General features: G+C 38.0%; 1 protein-coding gene across 2 annotated transcripts in view; it reads right to left on the reverse strand.

Annotated features, from left to right (window-relative positions):
* LOC117303668 (cGMP-dependent protein kinase 1-like) overlaps positions 1 to 19,898 on the reverse strand; it is a 61,080-nt gene that overhangs the window by 9,984 nt on the left and 31,198 nt on the right. The window contains exons 4-11 of one of the 2 annotated variants that reach the window (XM_033787923.1): positions 10,459 to 10,625; positions 9,580 to 9,693; positions 9,080 to 9,185; positions 8,487 to 8,628; positions 6,155 to 6,249; positions 4,515 to 4,583; positions 3,532 to 3,609; positions 2,671 to 2,721 (exon numbers count right to left, since the gene is read on the reverse strand). In XM_033787923.1, the coding sequence (XP_033643814.1) occupies positions 2,671 to 2,721; positions 3,532 to 3,609; positions 4,515 to 4,583; positions 6,155 to 6,249; positions 8,487 to 8,628; positions 9,080 to 9,185; positions 9,580 to 9,693; positions 10,459 to 10,625 (822 nt within the window). The remainder of the gene's footprint in view (positions 1 to 2,670; positions 2,722 to 3,531; positions 3,610 to 4,514; positions 4,584 to 6,154; positions 6,250 to 8,486; positions 8,629 to 9,079; positions 9,186 to 9,579; positions 9,694 to 10,458; positions 10,626 to 19,898) is intronic. The other variant, XM_033787924.1, reaches the window with a different exon arrangement.

Below are 19,898 nucleotides of genomic sequence, written 5' to 3' on the forward strand. Positions count from 1 at the left end.
TGCGCTTTAAAAAAAAGAGATTTTTTTTCAGGATTAGTAGGAGCTGACGATGTAGTCACAGACACTTTTCTTGTTGTGTGATCAACCATGGAGGTAGCTACATCTACATTGTTCTTTCATGGATCAACCATAGACATGAAATAACAAACCTGTGAAAATTCAGGCTCAATCGGTTGTGAGCATCGGGAGAAAATAATGACACACCGTACAACATGTTCAGCTTTTGATGTAGCAAACAAAATCTGCAGTGTTTTTTTTTTATATAGTTTTTTTAAAGGATTTTCAGATACAGTTTTCTTGAATATGAATTCACTCTAGAAGGGGATGTTTCATCGGGAAAAAAGTCTTTGTATGATTTTTATTATCAGTAAGGTTTTAGACTAAAATTAAACAACGATCATTTTATCCTCGCTAATCCTGTAAAAAAAAACTTTAACAGAGCGAAGAACGGTGCATATATTTTTGAAGTCATTGATGCTGACTTAAAGAAAGAAATTTGGTTAACTTCCAAAAAAATAAAAGGTTAAAAATGTTCCTGTTAAAATAAAAAGCGTTTGACAGAGCACAAAATGGTGCATATATTTCTGAAGTTATTGATGTTGACAAGAGAAAGAAATCTGGTTAACCTCCAAAAAAATAATGTGGTTAGAAAATTTTCGACTAAAAAACAAACATACATAAGAAAACATGAGAAAGGGTTCTGGTTAACTTCAAAAGAAATATGGTTAAGATTTCCCACAAAAATACATACATCAGACAGCGACGACATCAAAATGTGGATAGTATCGTACAAAAACCATCAACACTATTAGCTCACGTTTTAGAAAACTAATTTTGTTTGTAATCCTATGCTGCTAGGGATGCAATGCAAACCCAAGCATAATTTTTGTGTCAATATTGTCTGTGCCCGTCGTTTGTGCCGAACAAATTTGGTTAATCATTAGACAATTAGATGTACCTATAGTAACCGTCATCTCAATAATTACTTAACGCAGAATCTGTGAAATACACTTCCGATCATAATTTGACCATAATGAGTTTAGTAAAGAGTACAGTGAACTTTTTTTTAATTTAAATTGTTGACATTTTGAAATCAGGTCAATTTCTTGAAACTGTTGGAAATTATTTTGGAAAGAAAGTAATTTGTTTTTATTAGATTCTTTGTTGATCAGATTGTGCCATGTAAGGGTGAATGCATGTGTTTGACATATTTTCTTGATGTTTGGTGTTGACCAAAGAATTGACTAGAGTGGGATTCGAACCAACGACCTCCGGATATTTTCTTGTTAAAAATATCTTGAACATCTGTGTAAAATGATTGTGTATTATTTTTTTCTGAGATTGGTTATATTGGTGAGGCCAATTTTCTTTTCTTAAAAGCTTGTGAGCAAGCTAAATTTCAAATAAATAATGGGTTTTACTTTGTCACTTCAGTTTTAATTGTATTTATACACATATACTTTCATCCGTGGCAATGAGAAAAAAAAATTGTGAAGTTTTTTGAAGATTTCAAATGTGTCATGGCTGAGTGGTTTAGAGCATCAGACTCAACTTCTGGTTGCTGAGTCATCAAAGTGTGTGGGTTAGAATCCAGGTCAACACCAACCTCAACCCCATTTTTGTTACCCTCCCTCCTCTTTGTTCATCCCCCTGCTTTCTCTGTGTGCTTTCATCTGTATCACCTATTTCCACTTGACTGCTTTTGGTACACTAGTACATGTCTAGACCTTTCTTTTGTTGAAAACAAACTGCCTTGGTTGGCACGGACGGCCGAATGTTAGTAAAACACTCAATCCTATTAACAGATTTTTAAACCAAATTCCAAATTTTCTGCAAACTTTCAATCAAATTAAATACCTCCCATTAGTTTGTTTTGTTTTCAACAAACTCATCACAATGTTTGAATATTAATGTAACATTGTTACAAAAGTAGAAATCTGTTTTTGATTTGCATTAATGGCTTTCCATAGTTTTCCGACCTGGGTTGGCAAAAACTCAGGTTGTGAGTTGCAAAAGAAAGGTCTATTATACCTGTTGATTTTGTTGTGTTGCCGCCATTAAAGGAACACGTTGCCTTGGATCGGTCGAGTTGGTCTTTGAAAAGCGTTTGAAACCGTTTGTTATAAAATGCATATGGGTAGAAAAAAAATTGCAAAAGTAGAATACAATGATTCAAACAAACATGCCTCAAAATTGCACGGTTTTCCTTTTACCTCGTCGGCTAACACGGTCGGCCATTTATGGGAGTCAATTTTTGACTCCCATAAATGGCCGACGGTGTTAGTTCTTTCTAACCATTATGCATTTTGTAACAAACAGTTACAAACGCTTTTTATAGACCAACTCGTCCGATCCAAGGCAACGTGTTCCTTTAAGCTTTCTAGAAAGACTCTGCTAGACTCGAAACATCAGACCACAAACTATTTTTCAGTTGTTTAGTTGGTTAATTCAGTGTTGGTGTATTTTTGTTGATAGGCTAAACTCGGTAGTTAGAAGTTAAGATTGCAACATATCGAAACAAAGAGAGATTTTTTGTTGATTAGTAAATAACATCAGCACAGCAAACTCATCACAATAAAGGGAGAAAGACAAACCACTATCAAAGCTACAAAAAGAAACGCCGATGAGATAGTCGGGTTGCCATAGCAACCATTTGATCCTCAGACTCACTTTGAGATGTTGCTGTTTTTATCAGTGGAACCGTCCGATGATGACTGGTATCTGTATAGAGTTATCATTCGTCTTTTCATTCCATTTTGTTTTTATATTTGTCAACAAAAATAAACAAAAAACAAACTAACAAGCACCCCACCAAGCTCCGTGCAAAACCCCTTCATAAGCAAGTTGCATGTAAGGTCCCACATATACCAAAGCATCAATTTGAAGAAAAAAAAATCTTTATATTTAAAACTGTCTTGAGTTTGACATTCTGTTCTTTAAACGTTTCCCAGCATCAACAGGATTCATTATAACTTAAAGCCATTGGACCCTTTCGGGTACAGAAAAAAAAAAAAAAAGTTCACAGATTTACAAATAACTTACAGGGTTTACAGAAGGTAATGGTGAAAGACTTCTCTTGAAATATTATTCCACTAAATGCTTTATATTTTGAGAAAACATTAAAACATTTATCAATTCTCGATATCAAGAATTACAGATTTATTTTAAACACATGTCATGACACGGCGAAACGTGCGGAAACAAGGGTGGATTTTCCCGTTATTTTCTCCCGACTCCTATGACCAATTGAGCCTAAATTATCACAGGTTTGTTATTTTATATAGAAGTTGTGATACACGAAGTGTGGGCCTTGGACAATACTGTTTACCGGAAGAGTCCAATAGCTTTAACACGCCCATTTTGTTTTGCTAAAAAGCACAGCCACTGTTATCGTAAACATGCATTCTTATTAGTTTCTGGTTGGCCTACTTTTTCCCCAACTCGTTTACACAATAGACTTAATGTAACATGTTCATGTTGTCAGCAACTTTTGACGACATGTAGACGGTTTTATTGTTTGGATTTCCTTACCTTGCAGCACCTCGTTCTTGATCCCCGTAATCCTTGTTCTGTAATTCATCCAGGTTTCCAATCAATTCATTAAAAACTCTGCGTTGGGTAGAAGGGTGTACACAATATTGGTTAGTGTATATTTGGTTTGCGGTAACACCATGTGTGTATCTACTTGCCAGGTAGAGTTTGTTCTTAGAGAACTGTCCTGCTTTATTCTACTACCGTGGAGTAGATGTAATGGTTAGGTTGAACAGTTATTTGTTTACACATCTGCGCATAACTAACTTGATATTAGGATGGTCAGCAGGCCTGATACTTCACAGAGGCAACGAAGGCGATTGCCTCCGTGTCCCCTATGGTCATTGCCTTGGTGCCCTCAAAATGCTCCAGTTTGCAATTTCATCATAAGGTGCCCTTTACCAAGAATAAAATGCCTTGGTGCCCTTCTCTTTTAAGGCACTGGACATGTATGGTAATTGTCACAGACCGGTAAAAAAACCACTTGGTGTATCCCAAAATTTATTGAGAAAGAGGCAAATATTTGAACCTGAGCACAAGAAAGATCTCAGGCCTTAAAACATTTTATTATGCCTCTTAAAGCACACAAATTCGTTCAACAAAGGGTTTTTTCCGCAATATTTTCTTGCAACTTTGAAGAAGAATTGATCCCTAAGGTTTACAGGTTTGTTAGTTTATGCATGTGTTGACATACACCAGGTGAGAAGACTGGTCCTTGACAATTACTAATAGTGTCCGGTGCCTTTAAACGCGGACGAGAGATTCATATTCCATATTTGCACTCAACCTAGAGGAAGAAAATCCAGTGAAATGAACACCATCTAGATTGCAATTCTATATTGAATTTATACTCAAACTGTAATTTTTGTTATGCTCACACCCCATCTTTAATCAGTTGTCTGACCCCAGCAAATATTTACTTTCTTACTAAACAAGTAACGCCGTTGCTATGGTAATGACACCTTGGATACATGGTTTCTTACATTCTATCGATGACAAGCACCTCACTTCCGTTGTTTCCCGCGATGACATTTGCAGTTCTTACGTCTTCACTGTCAATTTCAACAAGAAAATAAGAAAATCTTGGTTAATAAGAAAATCTTAATACACATCTTAAAGATGTACGTGTATTAAGCACTGTATACTCAGTACTTTCCAGCATTCTGTGAACAAAATTCCACCTGAAAATCATTCGGGTAGGATTCAAACCCATGACCTTTGAATTGTAGACACCAGACCCCCAAGCAAAGCCCATTGGCAAGAGGCAGTTTGTAGTATCAACATAAAGTTAAAAATACATTTTATGGATAGATCTATCAAATTTGATTAAATTTGACACCAATTTTGAAAATATTGATTTTTGACCTTTTTTGACCTTTTGACCCCAAAATTAAAAACCAAACTGGGCATCAACCCTAATCGTCTTCCCGAGCCCATGATCCATACATCTAGCATGGTTGCCAGCCATTAACAAACTATGCGTTTTTTTTTCTTTTCTAGAGCACTTTTTAAAGTTTGGCTGGTCTACTATTAATTGTTTTTACGCTTACACAGATGTGTATTAAGCACTGTTTATACTCAGTACTTTCCCCGAGTTCTGTGGAAAAACAAATCCACAGGCAAATCACTCTGGTGGGATTCGAACCCACGATCTTTGAATTGCTAAGACTAGATGCCTTAGACTACGAAGATAACCTGATGGCTAGAGGCAGTTTGAATACTATGTGTCTGCAGCGTGTTCAACATTAATTTTTAATAGATGTTATTTTTTTATCGGGGATAAAGAGTATAAATTGTTTTTTACCCTCACACCGATGTGTACATGTATTAAAACCATTGGACCCTTTCGGTAAACAGTATTGTCCAAGGCCCACACTTCGTGTTTCACAACAGTTATATATAAAATACAAACCTGTGAAAATTTAGGCTCAATCGGTCATCGGAGTCAGGAGAAAATAACAGGAAAACCCACTCCTGTTTTCGCGCGTTTCGCCATGTGTTTAAAATAAATCCGTAATTCTCGCTATCGAGAATTGATATTGTTTTACTGTTTTCTCAAAAAGTAAAGCATTTCATGGAATAATATTTCAAGAGAAGTCTTTCACCACTACCTTCTGTAAACCCTGTAAGTTATTTGTAAATCTGTGAACTTTTATTTTTTTTCTGTACCGAAAGGGTCCAATGGCTTTAAGCAAATGACATCAACTAAGCAAACAAAATCATTTAAGCAAATGAATTCTTTCCATCATTGCCCACAATATGTACATCATAGCGAGAAAGACATTGACCAGAATCAAACATTGTCCAAATATATTTATGTTTGGTAAACAATTTCTCCTATTTGTTCTTATTTCCTTCCATGGTAAGATAGAAGCGACTGTGTTGTGGCACTGGCATTCTTTCATGGTCAGTTATACATCCTTGTCGGTTTGTGTGTAATTTTGACTTCACTGAGGGAAAACAACTAACTGCCTCGATGGTTGTCATGGCATCAAGGAGAACGGAAAATGATTGCTGATGAGTTAATTCTAAATATATATCATCAGCCTTAAGGTTTCAATCAGCAATTGGTCAAAGAAATTTGCGGATTTATAAAATAAAATAAAATGATTCTGAAAATCACCTGAGTAGAGCTTTTTCACCAAAGTAATCTCCCTTTGATAGTTGTCTGACCTCCTGAGGCTCATCCTGGCCCGTAACAAATTGCGTCACTCGTACCTGAACGAAAAAAGCAAGACATCATACGGAAATGAATTTTCATGTAATTTTGATTCTTCAGGCAATAGGCCTACTGAATTGGTTTTGCTAACAAAACCCAGGTCGAAATTCTAGTTGAACCTAGTTAAACTGGGTTTAACTGGAACTAGTTGAACTGGAACTAGTTGAAAACCAGTTGATAAACTAGTTAAACACAGTTAAAACCAGTTGGTTTAATATGGAAAATGGACAGACACCAACTGGTTTATAATTTAAAGCTAGTTGAACACAGTTAAACCTAGTCCAAACCAGTTGGTTAATATGGAAAATGGACGAGTTTGATCACTATCCAGTTGAACCAGTTGACCCCAGTTAACTAGGTTCAACTGGAATTTTGACCTGGGTATACATTAACTGACAAACCTGTAGAAGTTTGAGATCGATCGGCCATCTGGGTCACGAGAAAATAGTGAAAAAACGATTACACATTTTTTAAATGAATAAAACGCTCACTGAGCGATAAACTCCAAACGCAAAGTTAAATTATTTATTTCTCATCAAATATGATTTTTCAGGCAGAATTTTAAGGGATGTTTTCTACTATCATCATCATTAGACCGTGTAAGTTGATTTGTTTTCTTACCAATTATGTAACGTTTCTTTAAAGGCACTGGACACTATCGGTAATTACTCAAAATAATTGTTCGGATAAAAACATAAAAGACATAAACACTATTTTTTTGAGAAGGCCTATAGTGTCCAGTGCCTTTAATAAGTAAAATTTCAATAAGAAAAAAAAACACAGCTTGTAAATTTTCTGATGCTCTGTCTTAATGAACACAATTTTGAACAAATTGTCAATTATGAGTTCTTTTTATTTTGTAGTCTTAGATGGAGTGGGACAGATGGTGGACTTAATTGAAGCTCACTAAGAAGGTATGGTTTTGAGCAAAACTAATTAGTGATGCTAATTAGTGAATAGAACGTCCTCCCTCATGAAGGAAAATGGGACTTCAGTTTCAGGAAGATTTTGTAAAGTAAAATTACGAGTGTGTCGTGCGATGGAGAAAAAAGTTGAAGATACTGGACACTATCGGTAATTGTGGAAGACCAGTATTCTCACTTGGTGTATCTCAACATACATAAAATAACAGAAACCTGCATAAATTTGGGATCAAATGGTCCTAGAAATTGAAAGAGAATTATGAAAGATAAAAAAAAACACTTGTTGCACAACTTTGTGTACTTTCAGATGCATAATAAAAGGCTTTGCAGGCGTTAGGTCTTATCTATTTGGGTGAGAAATTACCGCTTTCTTAAAAGCTATCTTCTGAGGGAGCCATCTCTCACTATGTTTTATACCATACATTCTAACAATATTTTTTTACCAAATATCTCAAATTATTGCAATGACTCGTATGCAACTGAGAAGCATAACTTCGTGTATATGTACCATCCAACATTCATGTTGGTCATGGCTTTTACCCATAAGCATTTCCATGGCAACAAAATGCTTTATATTGGTTTATCTGGAATACACAGTGGTATAAATTCAATAATGGAGACTTTTTAGGTCGAGCCATTCCTTCGGCTTATGCACGATTTTCAATAAAGATAAAATAGATCTGGCACATTTTTGAGATTCTGCCAGTTGAAACGGGACTATCGAGTGAGAAAAAACGGGACTATCGAGTGAGAAAAAAGTGGGACTATTGTGTGAGAAAAGTTGGTTAGTGAATCGAAGACGTTTAAACCAATGCGAGAGAGATTGTATGAGAGAGATTGTTATTATTATTATTGGTTTATTTAAAAACATCCAATCTTGGCAGCCAGAGGCTGAATTGTGTTTAAAATTACAGAGCATAAGAAAATATATACTATTTTTAAAATTACAGAAAACCATTAAAGTATAAAAATATTTATTTAAGTACAAATACAAAATACAAGATATTCAAAGACTAAAATACAAAAATACTTTCCACTAGGGAGGCATAACACACCTCTTGCTATAAACTCTGTTAAGTGTTGCCAGCTTAGCGTTTAAGTTTGATTTAGTTTTCGAAAATAACATCTGATGTTCATTTTCCCCTTAATCCACTGTTATAGTTTATGGTACTGAACGTTTTTGGTTTTAATAGCAGAATTGGATTGAGTCTTGTCTTTTGTATTCTTTTAAAATTTGGTTTATGTCATTTAGTGTGAATGTGTCTGTTTGAGTACATCAATGCATGGAAAAAAGAAAGAAAAAAAAGACCTACCGATCCTTTGGTTATGATGAAGAAGGTATCGCCACGAGTTCCTTCTCTAACAATGTACTCTCCAGCCATGAAGAATTCAACCTCTAAGCTCTCGGCTAGCTTGAAGTGGTTCGATGCTGACAGCCCCTTCATTATTTGAACACTGTAATCAGAGAAAAGTATCAATTGATAAACCACAAGGGAAACTGAGGGCTAGATGGCGCAGAAATTTTGGACTCAATTTGTCATCGAAGTTGCAAGAGAACAATGAAAGAAAAAACACCATTGTTGCACAAATTTTTTTCTTCTTTTTTTTTACAGATGCCTAATAAAAGGCTTCAGGCCTGAAGTCTTTCAACATTTGAGTGAGATATTACCTCTTTCTCAAAAACTATGTTACTTCAGAGGGAGCTGTTTCTCACAATGTTTGTTATTCTATCAACAGCTCTCCTGCTCGTTACCAACTAAGTTTTTATTCTAACAATTGTTTTGATAAATTACCTAAAGTGTCCAGTGCCTTTAACATCAATCAATTTAACCCCATGTGAAGTTTTGAAATGGTTTGTTTACTAAGGTGGGTTCACATATTGTAAGAAGGTGAAATTTCTTCTTACCTTTTGAGGAACTTGAGATGTTCCTCGTGTCGTTGCATTGATGTTTTCATCATGATGACTTGGAATACGGTACGATCAATCGCCCAGATCTTGGTGTCATTTACAGCTGTAAAAAAAAATATCCGAACAAAATGTGATCATTTTATTCAATTATTCAAGGGAGACCACCAATATAGGGCTAGGTATCTCAGTTGGTAAAACGGCGGCACATTAATCTGGAGGTCGTAGAAAGTTGCATGTCTGAATGACATATATTATTGAATTTATTCTACTTTCTCCAAGACCAGTCATTCAAGGGTGCATAGCATAGCAGTAAAAATGGTAGATTTGTACAGTAAGAACAAATCAGTTGATCTAATCTAATCAAAATCTTTAATTTATTGTAGACATCAATGTTCTAAATGCACAGACATTTGTAGATCTTGAGGGAGTCAAAAACAATGAAATTTATTATGTGCAGTGAGAGATTAAATGAAATTGTGTTGCTAATTTGAACTGACCTGTGACTGTAGCCGTTCTTGTGCAGTTGTAGAGGATCGCTAACTCTCCAAATACTTTGCCTGGTCCCATCTTGCCGAGTACCTTTCCAGCCTTGCTGACCTCAAGACCACCCTCTATGAATATTCATTTTTGGGAGAGAAAAAAAGTGACCAAATAAAAGAGTCAGGTCTGGGTACAATTGCTTAGGCTCTTCTGGATCTGCAGAGCACGACATCCACAAGGCCCTACAACCCTGCCAAAGACTTCTTTCCCAGTGGTCCATCTGCCCTTGATACCCACCACATGCATGCCCCTCCCTGTATCCCACCTGCCCCACCCTGTATCCCACCTGCGCCTCCCTGTATCCCACCTGCGCCTCCCTGTATCCCTACTGCCCCTCCCTGTATCCCTACTGCCCCTCCCTGTATCCCACCTGCGCCTCCCTGTATCCCACCTGCCCCTCCCTGTATCCCACCCGCCCCTCCCTGTATCCCACCCGCCACACCCTGTATGCCACCTGCCCCTCCCTGTATCCCACCTGCCCCACCCTGTATCCCACCTGCCCCACCCTGTATCCCACCTGCCCCTCCCTGTATCCCACCTGCCCCTCCCTGTATCCCACCCGCCACACCCTGTATGCCACCTGCCCCTCCCTGTATCCCACCTGCCCCACCCTGTATCCCACCTGCCCCTCCCTGTATCCCACCTGCGCCTCCCTGTATCCCACCTGCCCCTCCCTGTATCCCACCTGCCCCTCCCTGTATCCCACCTGCCCCGCCCTATCTATTTGTCCCACCGTAACCAACTGCCCCTCCCCATCCACCTGCCCCTATCTATCTGCCCCTCCCTATATATCTGCCCAACCCCATCCAACTGCCCCATCAACTAATTGACCTTACCTGCTGCAACATAGAAATGTGCCCCAGCGTCGCCCTCTCTGATGACAAGCTGACCTCCTTGAAATTGCATGGGGTACATGCAGTCGACAATCTCCTTGACTTGGGCGGTGTCAAAGTTCTTAGTGAAGTCATTCTCAAGAACTGCATTTTTAATAAGCTGCCGAGAGCTGCAAAATAAAGAGAAGGTCAACACAGGGTAATCAAAGGGATGGTATACCTTTTGGTTACTCCCAAAAAATTAGTACCGCAAAAACTTACTTGGTAAAAAGCATTACAGCTGTTGATAACGAGCACAGTCACAATCATGGGTATTATTTTTGTGTCCGCTTAATAAACAACAGTTTGGAAACCACCGATGTAGCTGTTTTCTCAAAGTTTAGAAGAAAAAAATACAATTAACGGGTCGATGTGTCTGGTGTCAATGATGAATATAGCCCTGGTGGCCTTACGCAAAAGAGAATAATGAGAGAAAAAACACCCTTGTTGTATTATTTTGTGTGCTTTCAGATTCATTATAAAAGGCTTCAGCTGAGGTCTTTGGATATTTTTTAGTGAGAAGTTACTTTTTTCTCAAAAACTACGCAACTTCAGAGGGAGCCGTTTCTCACAATGGTTTATACTATTAACAGCTCTCCATTGCTCTTTACCAAGTAAGTTATGCTAACATGTATTTTGAGTAATTACCAATAGTGTCCACTCTCTTTAAAGTGCAGTGACAAATAAAAATGAATAACTATTTGAATGGTTCTGGGGATGTTTATGTCAACTCACCCTTTGTGTGTGGGTGTTACAATTTAACCACAACGTGCGTCGATACGATTCAGGTCATGCAATTTAATTTTCTTGGCGTGATCAAATTTACTTTTTTTTCCTGAACAAATGTTTGATTTTGCTACAGGAAGAATTTTAAATCTTACGACCAGAGATAATTATGTTTGATGGAGCCTTTATAAAGGTTCGTTTATTGAGAATATTTGTTTTCTCTTTTTTTTTTTCCCTCAAAATTATTTTGCCCCCCCCCCCCTCCCAAATTTCGAATTAAAAATATTGAATGACTTCATAATATAATCAAAACACCGAAGAACGAAGTAATGCGTCAATTGAACCAGATAGTTTAGATCAAAGGCTCCCATATCGGTTGTTTTCAACATTTTCCTCTGGATTAAACAAACAACTTTGCTGTTTAGCCAGAAATGATGATAATAAAAATCATCTGTATTCTTTATAATATATACAAACTGAATTTCGATTTTCAATTATTTCTTTGGACCCACCCACCCACACTTTCGACAAGAAATAAGTGTGTATTTAAGATTCCATTTCGAAAGTTTTGCTATAAATACTATGTTGAATTGTTTCCTTGAATGTATTTACTTTCAATTCTTGGATCTCAGTTAGTAAACAAAATTCTCGTTAAACTGCGAGATTGTATTTACGTGTTTACACTCTATGAAGAACTGATTATTGTCACCGTACGGCTCAAGGAGTTTCCAATATCTCCCCAGATAGAATTTATAGTCTTATGGAGAATAAAAAAAGGGAGAAGTGAAGATTATCTTCAAAAGCAATTCGCTTTGTTGACAGACTGCACTCTTGTATAGTATTGTCTTCACACATCATTCATCACGATGACATTGGGGTTCGATTCTAGATATTTCTTAAGAGATCTTCATCTTTCAACGTCTTCCGTTTAAAGACACTGGACACCAGTAATTGTCAAAGACCAGTCTTCTCACTTGGTGTATCGTAACATATGCATAAAATAACAAACCTGTGAAAATTTGAACCCAATTGGTCGTCGAAGTTGCGAGAGAATAATGGAAGAAAAACACCTTTGTCGCAAAAGTTGTGTGCTTTCTTCAGATGCCCTGAATTCGATACCTCAGCTGAGGTCTCGAATTCAATTCAAATATTTTAGTGAGAAATTACTTCTTTCTAAAAAACTACGTTACTTCAGAGGGAGCCGTTTCTCACAATGTTTAACTTGTATAGGCCTACTATCAACAGCTCTCCATTGCTCGTTACCAAGTATGCTAACAATTATTTTGAGTGATTACCAATAGTGTCCGGTCGGTGCCTTTAATTATTCATGACGTCATTGCGTCTCGGACGCAGTCACATCATATTTGCAGTGTCTTACATCAGTAGGTCTCACTAATGTATTACTATCGAAGTGTTTATACGAGAGGGCTGGGTAGTCTATACGTTTAGAGAGCGGATTTGTAATTATTAGTTAACTATTGTTGAAATGCTCATAATTATGTTTTGCTAACAAAAAAGTTGCTGGCAAAGCACATTATGTAATTCACCATATACATCAACTGACAACTTATAGAAGTTTTAGATCGATCGGTCATTTGGGTCACGAGAAAAATAATTGTTTTGCCTGACATCGAGGCAAAAAAAAAATGAATTTATTTATTTTTCATCAAATAATAATTATGACATTTCAGACAGAAATAGTTCAAGGGAAGTTTTCTACTACCATCATCGGCCTGGGCATAGGAAATCATCCGGAACTACAACTATGTTGTTTCTCCTGACTTCAGGGTTGGTCTCAACCCACAGACAGTGTCTTGAAAGTATTGATGAAGCAGTAACCAAAAGAAGAAACACATGCGTGCCATGACCTAGCGGTTAAGACCGGTTCAAGCTCTGGTGTTTCTGGTCACAGCAGAGTGTGGGTTCGAGTCCCAGTCGTGACACCTTTTAAGCAAGATGCTGCGCCATTCGGGTGGGACGTAAAACCGTTGGTTACCAGCCAAACTGCCATGTCACATGTTAAATTTGAGACTGGTATACTGCTCATTTCCGTGTAACAGACAACTCTTCATAGATATGTTCTTCCCCCCATGCAAAATTAACATCTGTTAAAGACAAGTTCTGAAGCAGCTCTATGAAATTGGGCCCAGAGCTCTTTGTTGGTTTATATATAGAGAATCATAACTTATTGTGTAATCCAGGCTTTATTGTTCCTCGATCTACTTTCTAAACAAAGGATATTTTCAGGGCAGTCACGATCGTTCTTTGATGGGGGACCGGATGGCCTACATGCCCCCCTCTCACGGTCATTCGCGACGGTGATGGCCTGTTTGAAAATATTCCTTCGGTGGCAAAAGTAAAGTCATGTTTCACACGTACTCTATAGTTGTACGTGCAGAATTTCCCGTTCGAAGATTACGCTATACGGCGGGAGGAATTCGTAACCCGTGTTGATGACGGAGAATGCTTGTTTTCACTGTTGATTTCTCATACATTGGACCACGTTTACGGAACTGAATCTGGACTAGTTTTTCCCGAGATCCAAAAACTGAAGATTTCTTTTATAATATCATCAGACAAGACAAGGTTGGGGCATAGAGCGAGGACAAGAGCTTGCTCAATGGTTGGATTGTTATTATTTTTTTGAATGAAGTTTTGTTTTGCGTCTACGGACTTGAAAGTTTCCAAGTGGAAGTGCCCTTTGCAAAATGAAATGAAAAACGGACTTGCCCTCTCAAAGGTGACATTCAAGGCCTGCGCTCATCTGTTTGTCGTGTATTGTTTATAGCTTGTCCCCCATCTACAGGCTGTCTTCTGTCAACCTCTGCTAAATCTGACAACAACCTCTTCTTAAAGGCAGTGGACACTGTCGGTAATTACCCAAAATAATTATTAGCACAAAACCTTACTTGGTAACGAGTAATGGGGAGAGGTTGATAGTATAAAACAATGCGAGAAACGGCTCCCTCTGAAGTGGCATAGTTTTCGAGAAAGAATTAATTTTCATCGAATTTGATTTCGAGACCTCAGATTTAGAATTTGAGGTCTCGAAATCAACCATCTAAACGCACACAACTCCATGTGACAAGGGCGGTTTTTCTTTCATTATTATCTCCCAACTTTGATGACCGATTGAGCTCAAATTTTCACAGGTTTGTTAACTTATACATAATGTTGAGATACAACAAGTGAGAAGACTGGTCTTTGACAATTACCAAAAGTGTCCATGTCTTTAACACCCTCTGTAAGTCCGGTCATAAATTAATTATTATTGTGTCAGGCATTTGCCGTACTTGTTCTAATTCTCCATACCTTTGTAGTCTTTCGTGGGCGTGCTTTATGTCGAAAAGAGAATTATGGGAAAAAATGAAGAAGAAGAAAAAAACGATGGCGGTGAATTTGAGTTTACTGTTTGCCTCTTTTGTCTTCGGTTGTCAAACAAAATGTCCTGATGTATACGTCTTAAAATATCAATTTCTCAAAAGGAAACTCCTACAAATGAAGACGAATAGTGACCTTTACTTCAACACGGCCAATCAATCAGTGGGGTTACAGAATCCTAAAAATGGTCCAGCGGGTAACGAAAGTACGAGAAGCAATTACTAAAATGGCTAGATCGATTGAAGACGTCATGGGGGTTGAAGCACGAGTGCACCGTGCAAGGTTTTAACGTCGCACTGAGGAAGTGCATTTGCGGAGTTTTGAAACGCCGAGTTATTAAAAGATAATGAAAATTTTGTGTACTTTTTTTATTTTTAATAAAGTACAGTATACTTTCTTTTAAAGGCACTGGACACTGTTAGTAATTACTCACGATAATTGTTATCATAAAAACTTACTTGGTAACAAGCAATGTAAAGCGTTTTATAGTATAAAACAATGCGAGTAACGGCTCCCTCTGAAGTAACGTAGATTTTGAGAGAAAAGGGAATTTCTCACTAAAATATTTAAATTGAATTCGAGACCACAGCTTGGTTCAACCGTTTACATATTTTTTATTTTATGCGTATGTTGAGTTACACCAAGTGAGAAGACTGGTCTTTGACAATTACTAAAGGTATCCAGAGTGAGTCCGTTTAACTGTAGAGGTGGACAATTTTGCCAACTCCTTACAAACATAGTGTGGATGAGCAACAGTGTTTAGTAAGAATAGATGGGTTAAAGGTGGGGTGTACTTCTCTGGTAACTACTCAATGGTTAATGTCCGTAAAACTTACTTAGGGTGCGTTCGTTTAGCTTCCCTGGGTCATCCCCGGTGCGTTCGAATAGCTTTTGACGTCATTCCAGGGGCTCACCCAGGTCAGCCCCAAGTGCCCTGCTTGTGGAGTGGGTCATTTGGTGGCTGGCCCCAGGTAAACGACATCACTACGAGAGCGGTGAGTGGTCGTTCGTTTAGCTCTTGTCAGGGGGCTCACCGGAGTGAGCACCGCGGCGGGGTAGACCCAGGGAAGCTAAACGAACGCACCCTTAATGAGAGGCACTGCAGAGCTGTTGATGTTATACAACTCCCTTAGAAAAGCCACCCCTTTAAAGTAGTTTTAGTTTAAGAGGTAAGTTTTCAAACAATCATACATTTCAATATGAGAGTCGTTTCTCATGCAATAACAAATCTGTTAAAAGTAATAATAATGTACTTTATTGGTCATCGAAATTGCAAAAAAAAAGAAAAGAAAGAACAACACCCCTTTTGCACTAACTTGTGTGCTTTCAATGCCTAAAGAGTCAGACATGAAGTCTTTTATTATTTGAATGAGAAATTACCTCTTTCTCAAAAACTGTACCTAAGATGAGCCGTTTATCACAACTTTTTATATTATCAACAGCTCTCCATTGGTCGTTACCAAATAAGTTTTTATGCAGTTATTTTGAGTGACTACCAAACGTGCTGGTAGAATAACATTCAATCCACTTGGGGCGTATTCAGCCATCACCCATTGATGTATTGATGTATTGATTGTACGACCTTGACGAACCACAAACGAATCGACCCGGGAAAGGTTTTGGGGGTCGATTAGACACTAACCTTGAACACGATTGAATTAATAAAAAATACCCGTCGTCTATCCGTAAAGAAATGGCACTTTCAGAGCTTCGTAGTAAAGAGTCTAATAAGGCCGTAAGCGAATTTGTGACTAAAGCTACGGCAACGGGTGTTGCTAAAGGAACAATACAGAATTGTTTTTTGCTAACAAAACAGTTGTTGGCAGTGTAGGAAATTTATCATATTATACATAAACTGACACACCTGTAGAAGTTTCAGATCAATCGGCCATCTGGGTCACGAGAGAATAGTGACAAACCAATGACAAATTTTGCATTGCATCGATGCAAAAAAAAAATTAATAAAACGCTCACTGAGCGACAACCTCCAAACGAGAAATTAAATTATTTATTTATCAGCAAATAGGCCTATGACAATTCAGACAGAAATATTTCAAGGGATGTTTTCTTCTATTATCATCGTTAGACCGTGTAAGTTTTACTTAAATCTGTGATCTTCACGATTTTTGTTTCTTACCAATTCTGTAACGTTCCTTCAAGGACCTCCTAAATAGATCAACGCACGGTGGAGCGAAAGTCTTAGCCCTATTATAGCTGAGAGCTGACAAAGGCCTATTAAATGCCTGACCCGAATACCCGTGGTTGATTGTGAATTGTCATGGTACAAATCCAATAACGATTGAGCTTTTAAAACTTCCACTGGCTTACTTCATGTAGGCGTATATGATGTCACATTTAAATGTGGACAAGACTGGTATTTTTTGACAAATTTTACACATTGTGCTTTATGCCATTTTGAGGAATTTTCATACTCGCAAAAGTCATGTGTCACGATATCTAGATTAATTTATAAATGTGTCATCATCAAATCGTGTGAATATTAGAAGACAACACAGTGTTAGGTCGATTCCTACACAGCAGGATGATACTTCATGGAGGCAACGACGGCGTTTATCCCCATGCCCCCTGGTCATTGCCTTGGTGCCCTTGAAATGCCAAAGCAGCGATTTAAAATTTTATCATAGGGTGCCCTTTACCAATGGAAAATGTCTTGGTGCCCTTGCCCTGTAAACATGCTATACAGTGTATCCGTTTTCTGTTCGTAATAAAAGAGTCTTAAACCCTCAGTGGCTTGATACATGGGATGACCCGAATCCGCGTGGTTGGCTGTGAATCATCATGGTACAACAAAGATTTATATCAAATCGAATTACAACAGTCTTCTCCCGCGTGTCGTGTGTCAAAGTCCTTCAACTCACAATCACGCCATTGGTTCCATTCTCAATTAGTTAGTTTTTGCATCCATTTATGCATCTAGAGGCTACCTGTATATTACAGGGTTTTTGAACCTCGTTAAAATTGATTCCCGAAACGCATTAACGGGCTGGTTTATTTTATACGCTCGGAGATTTTGTATCTGTCATTTTCTATCAACTAAATACAGCAGGCGATTGCCACCATGCCCCGTGGGCATTGCCTTGTTGCCATTGCAGTACCTCAATAAAAAATATCGTCAAAGGGTGCCCTTTATCTATGAAGAGAATTGCCTTGTTGCCCTTACCCTTTCATAAACTAATCATACAGGCCTGATACTTCACGGAGGCAACGAAAGTGATTGCCCCTGCCCTGTGGTCATTGCATTGGTGCCATTGAAATGCCCCGGTAGAAATGTCGCCAACGGGTGCCCTTGCCCTTTCAAAAACTAATCATACAGGCCCGATACTTCACGGAGGCAACGAAGGCGATTGCCCCTGCCCTGTGTTCATTGCATTGGTGCCATTGAAATGCCCCAGTAGAAATGTTTTCATAGGGTGCCCTTTTAACCAGGAGAAAATGCCTCGGTGCCCTTTCCTTTCAAAAACGAACCATGACAGGTCATTTTACTTCACAGAGGCAACGGAGGCAAGGAAGGCGATTGCCTCCATGCCCCGGGGCCTTTGCCTTGGTGCCCTTCCGTACCGAGGAAAAAATGCCTCGGTGCCCTTGCCCTTTCAAAAACAAAACAACATACAGGCCTGTAACGGGCCACTTTCATTTTATGCGCATAGGAGTTTATCTTTGTCATTTATCTTTGTCATTTTTATACCAACTTAAAGAAAGTGAGTGGTCGTTGGTTCGAACCCTGTCCAAGATGTCTATCCCATGAAACCCCACTATGTCAAAGCATTATTTGTCAAATTGCGAAATCGAAACAGCGCGTCGTTTTATATTTGGATTATATCCAAATTAAATCAAAAACCCACAGACATCATAACCTTATTAGATACGTTTCTCGTGACTTATATTTTTGTAACTATTTCATAAGTTGACTTCCCTTCCATCAATCAAAAGTCATTATTAATCAAGACTGCCCCTCGTTTGTTCAGAACCATCTCGTAGTATTTTAAAGAAACCATGTAAATAATAAATATATGACGATATAGTATTATACACTGACATACCTTTTATACAAAATTAAAAAAATGGTTCGTGATTATGCGTAAAGAAAAACCTTGAGCTGCTGTCGGTAGCCGTTGTTAGTGTACTCTTATATAAATAGATTCTATCATAAGTTCGTAATTCAAAGCATGAGTCGAACCGGACAACATATGAAGCCATAACGAATTAATGAGCATGGTGACATCGAGAAAGGCGTTATAGACGAGCAAAGAAACACAACGACGGGGAAAACGTTGGAATGTTTAATATTCCACAAAGAAAGACTTTTCCAGCCATGTACATGTCGTTAATATTTCAAAATAATCTAGGCTTGACACACTATCTTCCGTGGCAGCTTATTTCTCGAACAGTTCGTGAACTTCGGCAAACTTCGGCATCTTACACCTGCTTTTGTTATTTTCCCTGAACATCAACGAAAGTGTCTTATTCTAAAAATGGTATTAGCCATGTATAGGCCCCTACATGTCGCGAGTTTTTCAAAATAAGCTGGGCTGGAACTATTATCTTCTGTGGCAGCTTATTTCTCGAACAGTTCGTGAACTAAATATCGGCAAATTGGACGATACATCCTATACATGCTTTTATTTATTTGCTGTAAATCGTCGAGCATTTTATATGTTTCTTATTTCATGATTCGAGTGGAACTGGAGTAAAAAATTGTATGAGTTTAGTATATATTTTTTTAAAGACACTGGACACTTTTGGTAATAATTGTCAAAGACCAGTCTTCTCACTTGATGTATCTAAACATTAGGCACAAAATAAACAAACCTGTGAAAATTTGAACTCAATTGGTCGTCGAAGCTGCGAGCTAATAATGGAAGAAAATACACCCTTGTCACACGAAGTTGTGTGCTATCAGATGCTTGATTTCGGGACCTCAAAATCTAATTCTGATGTCTCGAAATCAAGTTCGTGGAAAAATGCTTCTTTCTCAAAAACTACACTACTTCAGAGAAACGGTTCTTACACTATTTTACATTATCAACACCTCTACATTGCTAGTTACCATGTAAGTTTTTATGCTGATAATTATTTGGAGTGTTATTACCAATAGTGTCCACTTCCTTTAAGATGATGACGCGAACATGTTTGTGAATGCATCTTTGAAAAGGTTTCCCCACCGTTGTGAATGATTCGTTATATAAAAAACTCTGAATTATCATAGCGCTGAAAGGTTACCATGGAAACAAGTCAATAGAGGAACGGTTCGAAGATGCGCTGCTTAACAACGCGAT

Source organism: Asterias rubens, chromosome 20, assembly GCF_902459465.1.
Source record: "Asterias rubens chromosome 20, eAstRub1.3, whole genome shotgun sequence".
NCBI classification, from domain to species: domain Eukaryota; kingdom Metazoa; phylum Echinodermata; class Asteroidea; order Forcipulatida; family Asteriidae; genus Asterias; species Asterias rubens.